This window comes from Macaca nemestrina, chromosome 18 (assembly GCF_043159975.1).
Source record: "Macaca nemestrina isolate mMacNem1 chromosome 18, mMacNem.hap1, whole genome shotgun sequence".
NCBI classification, from domain to species: Eukaryota; Metazoa; Chordata; class Mammalia; order Primates; family Cercopithecidae; genus Macaca; species Macaca nemestrina.
In genome coordinates, this window is record NC_092142.1 from 2,627,068 (window position 1) to 2,638,922 (window position 11,855).

The following is an 11,855-nucleotide window of genomic DNA, read 5'->3' on the forward strand; positions in this document are numbered from 1 at the left end:
AGACGGCATCGCCCGGGCCAATGCAAGGCGAGAGCAAGGACACCCGAGCCAGTGTGGGTTTGAGAGTTTAATCTGTGCTCTGGTGCAGACAGTGCCGCAGCCCCTCATGGGCTAGAGACAGGGCGCACAGGGACTCCTAGCCCCCACCCGGCAAGAGAGGCATCGCCGAGGCTGCACCTGCCACACACTCTTGGTGTGACTGCACCCTGCCAGGCCAGACCCGGCTTGAGCCAACCTAGCCAAGCCAGCGTCAGCGCCACCAGCCTCATGGGCACAGCCGCCCTCATGCTGCTCCGCAGCACCCTCTAAACCTGACATCCCAGGCCTGGGAGGTGCTGAAGGCTCAGGACGCCCCTTATTGCTCTGAAGTCTTTGTGACCAAGTGGAGTGTTGTGACTATGGGGCCAAGAGAGAAGCTGCCGGGCAAGGTGCTGGTAGGGAGCCAGCCAGAAGGTGAGTGTCCTGGTATGGCCTTGCTGAGTCTGCTGTCAGGCCTGTGAAAGGTCAGCAGAGCAAAGGAGCAGGCAGGAGAGACCAGAGCCCCGCCCAGAACCTTGGCGAGCTGGTGGCCCTGCCAGGTCCTCCTCCTGGCCACTGAAGAGGGAATCCAGGGCAAGGCAGGTGACCTCCTGGGCCACCAGCCTCTAACCCCTACCCCAACCTAGGGAATGGGAGGACTGGAAGAGACTGGATGCTTTGTAAAGGACTTGTTGTTCTCGGGGACACAACTCTCCTCCCCTCCCCTCCCAGAGCCCTGGATGACTGACAGGCATTCCTAGGCCAACACATGCTTCAGCCCTGCTACTGGCTGCAGGGCACAGAGGCTCCTTCAGTGGGATTTTCCCTACGACACAGAGCACAGCTATTAACACACTTAAGATTCAACTCCATTGCCTGACACAGTTGTTCAAAGTTAAAAACTGTTTGGTAGCAGCACTGCTCTGAGCTCCCTGCACTGCAGCCCCGAGTTCAGTGAAGGCGTTCACGCCATCGCGGCTGCTCAGTCCAAATCACCTGGGTTTAAATGCACACTTGAGACGGCAAGAGGTTTAGCTGGGCCGCATTTGCAGAACTGGGCAGCAGCCCTGGGTATCTGAAACGGAACAGACACTCAGTTGTGACATCAGAGTGGTTTTCAAGGAAGTAGGGGAGGCGGGAGGGTGGTGAGGGCAGCACTTTGTACCCAGTGGCAGAGAGATGCCACCTGGGAGCAGCCTCCTCCACTCTCTCCCTGCCGGGAGGCACAGGAACACAGAAGGCTCCGCCGGACTTCCAGTCACACTGATGGGACCCTGGTCCATGCAAGCCTCCCCCAATAGTCAGAATAATCAGTCCCTCCACCCCCTGAGGGGCTGGATCCCTGAATGAGTTTTTCCATAAAATACAGGACACACACCCCTAGACCTGCCTCGGTTACCTGAATCCCGGACAGGTGCTGAGCCTGCCCCCCCCAACGCCACAATGCCTTCCAAGCCTAAAAGTGCATCTTCGATTACAAGCATCTGTAAACAAAATCGTCTCCCAAACGTGTACTTACAAGGTTAACAATGAATGCCTTTGCTTAACTCCAATTACACTCCTTGAAGCCACTTAGCAGAGCAGATGCCTAAGCCCCACCTATTAATTTGGGTAACTGGTTTTCAATTTTTTTTTTTTTTATTCTGGAGATTAAAGACACCCAATCTTTAACCTTGAAGGGCAGGCAAAAGGTCGGCTATGCTGTCAACATAGAAGTCAGGCACCATTTTCTTCTTAGACACGCAGTCACTTTCCTGATTATTCTTCACATCTCCTAGAGTGGAGACTCCGGTGAGGGTCAGGATGGTCTTCAGGCCACAGGTGACGCCTAGGAGGATGTCTGTGTCCAGGCGGTCTCCCACCATGACGGTGCGCTCGGGGTTGATGCCGTATTCCTGGGACACGCAGTCGAAGATGAAGCGGCTGGGCTTCCCGATGATGTCGGCCTGGCGCTGGGCGGCCATCTCCACGGCTCGGACCAGACAGCCGGTACCTGCGGGGCACAGGGGACCGGGTCAAAGGGCGGGAAGGGGGCCCGCCGCCCGCCCCCCAGCCTCCCGCCCCAGGGCGCACGGACCCGCGATGAAGCGGCCGTTCTCCAGCGGAAGCCGGTTGTCCATGTTAGTGCCCACGAGCAGGCAGTCGGGCTGCTGCAGGTAGCGCAGGGCCTTGGTGAGCTTCATGTAACTGAAGTGCGGGTCAAACCCCACCACCACTGCGCGCACGTCGGGCTCCAGCGGCGCATGCAGCCAGTCACCGGGACCCTCGCCCTGCAGTGGCTCGGGCCCCACGCCCACGCTGGTGACGCCCACGGCCTCCAGCTCGGCGGCCAGAGCCGGGCTGCCAAGCACATAGGCCTTGGGCGCGGGCGCGCCGGCTAGGCGCTGGCGCAGGTAGAGAGCGGTGCAGTAGGCCGTGCCGAAGACCTCCAGGCCGGCGCCGGGCCCCGCGGGGCCGCCGAAGCCCAGGCGCCGCAGCTTCTCGGCGTAGGCAGCGCGGGTCTTGCTGCTGTTGTTGGTGATGAAGCCCAGGCGCTTGCCGCGGGCCCGCAGCGCCCGCAGGGCCTCGGGAGCGCCAGGCACGGCCGTCTCCCCGCGCCACAGTACGCCGTCGCAGTCAAACAGCAACGTGTCCACGTCGGCCAGCAGCGCCTGTGCCCGCTCGGCGCTCAGCCGCACGCAGCGGGCGTCGTCGCCACCGGCCTCCGCCGCCGCCGCCATCGCCGCCCGCCGGCCGCTGCCGCCCGCCGGCCGCTCCTCGCAGCCGCCCGCCGCGGCGCCCTCCCCGCCCCCGGGGCGCTCATTGGCTCCGCGCCTCGCGCCCACCACCCATTGGTCTGCACCTTCGCCAATCCGCCCCCGCCTCCCGCGGGCTGCGGGAGGTCAGCGCCAATCGGCGAGGGCCGGTGCGGGGAGGCGGGCGATCATTGGCTACCGGGCTCGGGGCGCCCCGGTGATTGGCTGGCAGGGCGCCAACCGGCATTCGGAGTGAAGCGCTCGCTGCGGAAATGCTGCAGAGGGGAGAGTAGCGCAGGCGCAAGGCCGGTGCTCCCGGGCGGCCGCGGGGCCGCTCACCCATTGGAAGCGAGTGGTCAGCCTAGGTGACGAGGCCCTTCACGGAGTGACCCGGCCCAGGCCGGCTGCCCATTGGCCGGTCTCTCCCGCGGGCACGGGCGGGGCTCCAGCAGGAGCGTCGCGGGAGGGGGCTGGGGCCGCAGGGGCCGAGGCACCTCCGCCGGCCGCGCCCGTGCCTCTGCCGTGGACGCGCTCGGGACACCGGGCCACCACGTGGGTCGCTTACCTGCCAGTCCCGCGAGCCAGCCCGGGGCTCCTTCCCCGGCAGGCCTGCGTACTCGCCTCATTCCTTTGCGAAAACGCGTTCCCTGTGCCTTGGAGGTCACACGAACCAGACATTACCAGGCCGTGGGGTTAGGGTCTAAGGACACTGCCTAGAACCTGGTACTCAGTGATTGCTCGCCGTCATCGTCAATTATTAGGTATTTAATTGAAGCAAAACATTACATTAAAGGGTATGAAAACCGTGCAACTCGATGGAAGTTTTACATTATTTATTTATTTATTTATTTATTTATTGAGACGGAGTCTCGCTCTGTCGCCCAAGCTGGAGTGCAGTGGCGCGATGTCAGCTCACTGCCAGCTCAGCCTCCCGGGTTCACGCCATTCTCCTGCCTCAGCCTCCCGAGTAGCTGGGACTACAGGCGCATGCCGCCACGCCTGGCTAATTTTTTGTGTTTTTAGTAGAAACGGGTTTTCACCGTGTTAGCGAGGATGGTCTTGATCTGCTGACCTCGTGATCCGCCCGCCTCAGCCTCCCAAAGTGCTGGGAATACAGGCGTGAGCCACCGCGCCCGGCCGGAAGTTTTACATTTTTACATGTATATATATATATTTTGCGACAGGGTCTTGCTGTCTCCCAGGCCGGAGTGGAGTGGCCGGATCACAGCTCACTGTAGCCTTGACCTCCCAGGCTCATGTGATGCTCCTACCTAAGCATCCAAAGTAGCTGGGACCAGAGGTGTGTGCCACTACGCCTAATTTTTTTTTTTTTTTTTTGAGACGGATTTTCGCTCGTTTCCCAAACTGGAGTGCAATGGCACGATCGCGGCTCACTGCAACCTGTGCCTCCTGGGTTCAAGCAATTCTCCTGCCTCAGCCTCCCGAGAACCTGGGATTACAGGCATGCACCACCATGCCAGGCTAATTTTTTGTATTTTTAGTAGAAATGGAGTTTCACCATGTTGACCAGGCTGGTCTCAAACTCCTGACCTCAGGTGATCCACCCCCCTTGGCCTCCCAGAGTCCTGGGATTACAGGCGGGAGCCACCACGCCCAATCTAATTTTTTTTTTTTTTTTGAGACGGAGTCTTGCTGTGTCTCCCAGACTGGAGTGCAGTGGCACGGTCTCGACTGCAAGCTCCACCTCCCAGGTTCACGCCATTCTCCTGCCTCAGCCTCCCGAGTAGCTGGGACTACAGGTGCCCGCCACCACGCCTGGCTAATTTTTTGTATTTTTAGTAGAGACAGAGTTTCACCGTGTTAGCCAGGATGGTCTTGATCTCCTGACCTCGTGATCCACCCGCCTCGGCCTCCCAAAGTGCTAGGATTACAGGCGTGAGCCACCACGCCCAGCCTTTTTTTTCTATAAATTTAAATTTTTTGTAGAGATGGAGTCTCACTATGTTGGCCAGGCTGGTCTCCAACTCCTGGCCTCCAGTGATCCTCCTGTCTTGGCCTCCCAAAGGGCTGGGATTACAGGCGTGAACTACCGCACCTAGCAAATTTTTTACATATGTATATGCTTGTGTAAACATAACCCAGACCAAAGTATAAAGCATTTCCAACACCCCAGGAAGTTCCCTCTTGTTCCTATCCAGTCAACTGCAGATAGCACATTGCCCACTACTTTTCTGACTCCTATCACCACAGAGTCACGACCAAGCCTCTGGACTGCTTTATACCTGGGATTATATGGTATGTGTTTCTGGCTCTTGCTTCTATGATTTAACATAATGTTTATGAAATTCATCCTTCTGGCTGGGTGCTGTGGCTCACGCCTATAATCCCAGCCCTTTCGGAGGCCGAGGCGGGCAGATCACCTGAGGTCAGGAGTTGGAGACCAGCCTGGCCAATATGGTGAAACCCTGTCTCTACCAAAAGAACAAAAATTAGCCAAATGTGATGGCACATGACTGTAATATTAGCTACTTGAGAGGCTGAGGCAGGAGAATCGCTTGCACCTGGGAGGCGGAGGCTGCAGTGAGCTGAGATTGCACCACTGCACTCCAGCCCGGGCAACAGAGCAAGAGTCCATATCAAAAAAAAAAAAAAAAGGCTGGGCGCGGTGGCTCACACCTGTAACCCCAGCACTTTGGGAGGCCGAGAGGGGTGGATCATGAGGTCAGGAGATCGAGACCATCTTGGCTAACACGGTGAAACCCCGTCTCTACTAAAAATACAAAAAAATTAGCTGGGCGTGGTGGTGGGGGCCTATAGTCCCAGCTACTCGGGAGGCTGAGGTAGCAGAATGGTGTGAACCCGGGAGGCGGAGCTTGCAGTAAGCCGAGATTGCGCCATTGCACTCCAGCCTGGGCAACACAGCGAGACTCCGTCTCAAAAAAAAAAACCAAAAAGATGACCTTGACCTTGAGTAGAACTGGATTTGACAACAATCACACTCTGCATTTACTACAGGGCAAGAGGTAGCTGATTTGAGACAACGGCTGGAATGGGGACTGTTGATGATGCCCAGCCACGGGCCGTCTTCTTCCACACTCGCCCGGCTGCCTTGGCTTACTGGGCACTCTGTGAGCATCTAGGCTGCAGCACCACTGCTCCTTACCTTCATTACCTCCTTAGAGTCACAGGACAGGCCTGAGAGGCAGGGATTATTCATATCTCCATTTATAGATGGCCAAACTGAGCCACGGAGAGTCGCCGGCTGGACAAGGTTGAGTTGGGATTAAACTCAGTCGACCCCAAAGCTGAGCTCTGCCCCATCTGGTCGGCTTAACATCCTCAGAATGTGCTTGTATGTCTGCAGGTGGGAGGGGAGGCATGGTCACTTGTGGGGAAGGTCCTGGCAGAGGCTGGGAGGGAAAGTGCGCTTGAGAGGAGAGGACTGACTTTGGGAACAAGGTGATGTGGCCCTGCATCTGGGGGTAGAGGACCCCTTTGGGTGCCCCCCACACAGGAGGCATTCAGTCTCTATCTGTGAGGGGATGACTCCACTGTCTCCCCAGGTAAGCATCGTGTACTGCAAGCTGACCTGGGGATGACTTTCAGTGGCACAAAAACAGACACTATTTCATGTTAACAGAGTTGAATCAATTTACATTGCAATAGAAAATATAAGTAGCTCACTGGGCATGGTAGCTCACGCCTGTAATCCCAGCACTTTGGGAGGCTGAGGCAGGTGGATCACCTGAGGTCAGGAGTTTGAGACCAGCCTTACTAACATGGAGAAACCCCATCTCTACTAAAAATACAAAATTAGCTGGGTGTGGTGGTGCATGCCTGTAATCCCAGCTACTCGGGAGGCTGAGGGGCAGGAGAATCATTTGAACCTGGGAGGCGGAGGTTGTGGTGAGCCGAGATTGCACCACTGCACTCCAGCCTAGGCAACAAGAGTGAAACTCCCACTCAAAAAAAAAAAAAAATAGCTGGGTGTGGTAGCGTGCACCTGTAGTCCCAGCTACTCGGGAGGCTGAGGCAGGAGAATCACTTGAATCCGGGAGGCAGAGGTTGTGGTGAGCAGAGATTGCACCACTGCCTGGGTAACAACAGTGAAATTCTCTCCCCCCAAAAAAAAAAAAAAAAAAATATATATATATATATATATATATATATAAAACAAATATATATAAAACATATATATAAATACATATATATAAAACAAATATATATATATATAAAAAATATGTATATGTAGCCATTGAATCAGTGTTTTCACAGATGTATTGCTTCTTCTTTTTTTTTTTTTTTTGAGACGGAATCTCACTCTGTCACCCAGGCTGGAGTGCAGTGGTGTGATCTCGGCTCACTGCAACCTCCGCCTCCCGGGTTCACGCCATTCTCCTGCCTCGGCCTCCCAAGTAGCTGGGACTACAGGCGCCCGCCACCATGTCCAGCTAATTTTTTGTATTTTTTAGTAGAGACGGGGTTTCACCATGTTAGTCAGGATGGTCTTGATCTCCTGACCTCGTGATCCGCCCGCCTTGGCCTCCCAGTGCTGGAGTTACAGGTGTGAGCCACCGCGCCCGGCCTCACAGATGTATTGCTTCTAATGAGTTAAGCTAAAAAGAGGGATGTTGAAAAAGGATGCAAGTGACCAAAAAAAAAAAAAAAAAACGAAAAAGGTAATTTAAATATTCTTCAACATGGGATTGGCTAAATAAAGGATTTTGGAGGCCAGACGCAGTGGCTCACACCTGTAATCCCAGTACTTTGGGAAGCTGAGGTGGGCGGATCTTAAGGTCAAGAGTTAGAGACCAGCTGGGCCAATATGCTGAAACCCTGTCTCAATTAAAAATACAAAAATTAGCTGGGCGTGGTGGCACGTGCTTGGGAGGCTGAGGCAGACTTGCTTGAACCCAGGAGATGGAGGTTGCAGTGAGCCAAGGTTGCACCACTGCACTCTAGCCTGGGTGACAGAGCAAGACTCCATCTCAAAAAAAAAAAAAAAAAAAAAAAAAAAAAAAAGCCGGGCGCGGTGGCTCACGCCTGTAATCCCAGCACTTTGGGAGGCTGAGGCGGGCGGATCACAAGGTCAGGAGATCGAGACCACAGTGAAACCCCGTTTCTACTAAAAATACAAAAAATTAGCCGGGCGCGGTGGCAGGCGCCTGTAGTCCCAGCTACTCAGGAGGCTGAGGCAGGAGAATGGCATGAACCCGGGAGGCGGAGCTTGCAGTGAGCCGAGATTGCGCCACTGCACTCCAGCCTGGGCGACAGAGCGAGACTCTGTCTCAAAAAAAAAAAAAAAAAAAAAAAAAAAGGCCGGGCGCGGTGGCTCAAGCCTGTAATCCCAGCACTTTGGGAGGCCGAGACGGGCGGATCACGAGGTCAGGAGATCGAGACCATCCTGGCTAACACGGTGAAACCCCGTCTCTACTAAAAAATACAAAAATCTAGCCGGGCGAGGTGGCGGGCGCCTGTAGTCCCAGCTGCTCGGGAGGCTGAGGCAGGAGAATGGCGTAAACCCGGGAGGCGGAGCTTGCAGTGAGCTGAGATCCGGCCACTGCAGTCCAGCCTGGGCAACAGAGCAAGACTCCGTCTCAAAAAAAAAAAAAAAAAGGATTTTGTGGTTCCTGTTTGGGTCTGGCCATGGAATGTCCACAGGCATAATTCTGTTGAGCCAGGCTGAGGCCTGCATGGGAAAGGACGCCATCTGGAGAAAGGGAGGCTCTATTCTTGCTGCCTGTGCCTGGCCTCTCTGCCTTCCAGGGGCCTGGGCTCCAGCCAAAGCAGGGCCTGAGGTCACCTAGTCAGGATGCCCTTTTCTTTTTGAGACAGGGTCTCACTTTGTTAGCCAGGCTGGCTGGCAGTGGTGCCATCTCAGCTCACTGCAATCTCCACCTCACCAGGTTCAAGCAATTCTCCTGCCTCAGCCTCCCTAGTAGCTGGGATTATAGGTGTGTGCTACCATAGCTGGCTAATTTTTCTATTTTTAATAGAGATGGGGATTTCTGCTGTGTGGGCCAGGCTGGTCTCAAACTTCTGACCTCAGATGATCTGTCTGCCTCGGCCTCCCAGAATGCTGGGATTACAGGCGTGAGCCACTGCTCCCAGCCCCCTTTGCCTCTTAAAGTCCTCACCTCTTAATGCTGTTACATTTTGGGGATAAAGTTTCAGCACGGGTTTAGAGGGGACAAACATCCCATCCATACCCCTGATTCCCTTGGATACTGGCTTCTCAGTTACTCCTCAGCACACCATGAATGGAGGTGTTTTGGGGCTCTGCGCTCACCTACTCCCTGGCTTCACCTCACCCACCTGTCTCCTGGTCCTCCTCCCCAGCAGCTCCCCAGAACCCTCAAGCTCCAAAAGCTCCAACCTGCTCTTCCTTCTGTTTGCCCTACTCAGAGACCACCCATCCTGGCTCTCAGTGGCTTTCTGAGCCCTCTCCTGCTTCTGCTTGGGCCCTAAAATACCTTTTTCTTTCTTTTCTTTTCTTTTTTTTTTTTTTTTGAGACAGAGTCTTGCCCTGTTGCCCAGGCTGGAGTGCAGTGGCGAGATCTCAGCTCACTGCAACCTCCGCTTTCTGGGTTCAAGCAATTCTCCTGTCTCACCCTCCCAAGTAGCTGGGACTACAGGCACCCGCCACCACGCCCGGCTAATTTTTGTATTTTTATAGACGGGGTTTCACCATGTTGGTCAGACTCATCTTGAACTCCTGACCTCAGGTGATCTACCCGTCTCGGCCTCCCAAAGTGTTAGGATTACAGGTGTGGGCCACTGTGCCCAGCCTAAAGTCCCTTTTTCTTCGCAGCAGTTGGAGGGACGTTTCTGAAACACCCACTACCATTCCCTCTGCTCAAAACCTTGCAGTGATCCCTCTGCTGAAAATCTCTGCAACCTGCTCGCAGAAAGCGGGCCCATTGTTACCCCAACCTCACTGCTGATGACCTTACCTGAGCCTGGAGGTGGAGGCTGCAGTGAGCTAGGGTCACACCAATGCACTCCAGCCTGGGTGGCAGAGTGAAACTCTGTCTCAAAACAAACAAACAGCGCCGAGCGCGGTGGCTCACGCCTGCAATCCCAGCACTTTGGGAGGCCGAGGTGGGTGGATCACGAGGTCAGGAGATCGAGACTATCCTGGCTAACACGGTGAAACCCCGTCTCTACTAAAAATGCAAAAAAATTAGCCGGGCATGGTGGCGGGCGCCTGTAGTCCCAGCTACTTGAGAGGCTGAGGCAGGAGAATGGTGTGAGCCCGGGAGGCAGAGCTTGCAGTGAGCTGAGATCGTGCCACTGCACTCCAGCCTGGGCAACAGAGCGAGACTCCTTCTCAAAAAACAAACAAAAAAAGTCACATATTGTAGTCACATGTGTTCACAATAGGTCAATTGGTTGTGGAGGCAGATGGCAGACTGGTGTCTACCCAGGGCTGGCGGGGAGGGGCGGATGGGCAGTCACTGCTTAAAAGGTATAGGTTCCCTTTCAGGGTGCCAAAAAGGTTCTGGATCCACATAGCTGTGATGGTTGCACAACACTGTGATTGTCGCTAATAGTACATTTTATGTGTATTTACCACAATTTTTTTTTTTTTTGAGACGGAATCTTGTTCTGTTGCCCAGGCCAGAGTACAGTGGCACGATCTCAGCTCACTGAAACCTCTGCCTCCTGGGTTCAAAGAATTCTCCTGCTTCAGCCTCCCGAGTAGCTGGGATTACACGTGTGCGTCACCACACCCAGATAATTTTTGTATTTTTAGTAGAGACGTAATTTTGCCATGTTGGCCTGGCTGGTCTTGAACTCCTGACCTCAGGTGATCTACCTCAGCCTCCCAAAGTGCTGGGATCACAGGAGTGAGCCACTGTGCCTGACCCACAATTTTAAAAAAGTATGTAAGGGGGCTGAGGCGGGCGGGTTGCCTGAGCTCAGGAGTTCTAGACCTGCCTAGGCAACATGGCAAAAACCCATCTCTACAAAATATACAAAAATTAGCTAGTGGCGGGCACCTGTAGTCCCACCTACTTGGGTGACTGAGGTGGAGTGCAGAGATCACGGCACTGCACTCCAGCATGGGCAACAGAGCAAGGTGCTGTCTCAAAAAAAACAAAATCTGGCCAGGCTCGGTGGCTCACGCCTGTAATCCCAGCACTTTGGGAGGCCAAGATGGACGGATCATCTGAGGTCAGGAGTTCGAGACCAGCCTGGCCAACATGGTGAAACTCTGTCTCTCCTAAAAATACAAAAAATTATCTGGGTGTGGTGGCAGGTGCCTGTAGTTCCATCTACTCAGGAGGCTGAGGCAGGAGACTCGGTTGAACCCGGGAGGCGGAGGTTGCAGTGAGCCAAGATCGCGCCACCACACTCTAGCCTGCCTGACAGAGCAAGACTCCATCGCAAAAAACAAAAACAGGCTGGGCGCAGTGGCTCACGCCTATAATCTGAGCATTTTGGGAGGCCGAGGCGGGCGGATCATGAGGTCAACAGCTCCAGACCATCCGGGTCAACATGGCGAAACCCTGTCTCTACTAAAAATACAAAGATTAGCTGGGTGTAGTGGTGCGCGCCTGTAGTCCCAGCTACTCGGGAGGCTGAGGCAGGAGAATCACTTAAACCCGGGAGGCAGAGGTTGCAGTGAGATCGAGCCACTGCACTCCAGCCTGGCGACAGAGTGAGACTCTGTCTCAAAAACAAACACCCCAAACAAACAAACAAAAACCAAAAACAACCCTCATCCCCAAAACCAAAAATTCAGTGTGGCCGGAAGTCACGGCTCATGCCTGTCATACTAGGCACTTTGGGAGGCCGAAATGGGAAAATGGTTTGAGGCTGGGAGTTTGAGACCAGCCTAGTCAACACAGCGAGACCCCATCTGTATTTAAAATATATAATATAAATAAATTTTAAACAATTTAAAAAGTATATAAAAGAATAAAACAGGCCGGGCTCGGTGGCTCAAGCCTGTAATCCTAGCACTTTGGGAGGCCGAGACGGGCGGATCACGAGGTCAGGAGATCGAGACCATCCTGGCTAACCCGGTGAAACCCCGTCTCTACTAAAAATACAAAAAACTAGCGGGGCGAGGCGGCGGGCGCCTGTAGTCCCAGCTACTCAGGAGGCTGAGGCAGGAGAATGGCGTGAACCCAG

At 54.6% G+C, this 11,855-nt stretch overlaps 1 protein-coding gene across 1 annotated transcript; it reads right to left on the minus strand.

The window, feature by feature from the left end:
- Positions 1–54: 54 nt before the first annotated feature.
- Positions 55–2,895, minus strand: PG (phosphoglycolate phosphatase). The gene is made up of 2 exons (XM_071083928.1): positions 2,096–2,895; positions 55–2,011 (listed from the first exon to the last, which is right to left on the minus strand). Exons 1-2 carry the CDS (start codon positions 2,736–2,738, stop codon positions 1,686–1,688), a joined length of 969 nt encoding a protein of 322 aa, XP_070940029.1. The 5' UTR covers positions 2,739–2,895; the 3' UTR covers positions 55–1,685.
- Between the last annotated feature and the right edge of the window lie 8,960 nt (positions 2,896–11,855).

Excerpts from the sequence above, each read along its gene's own strand:
- PG (XM_071083928.1), bottom strand. The coding sequence starts at position 2,738 with ATGGCGGCGGCGGCGGAGGCCGGTGGCGACGACGCCCGCTGCGTGCGG. Across the intron at positions 2,012-2,095 it reads GAACGGCCGCTTCATCGCGG|GTACCGGCTGTCTGGTCCGA; the intron begins GTCCGTGCGCCC and ends TGTGCCCCGCAG.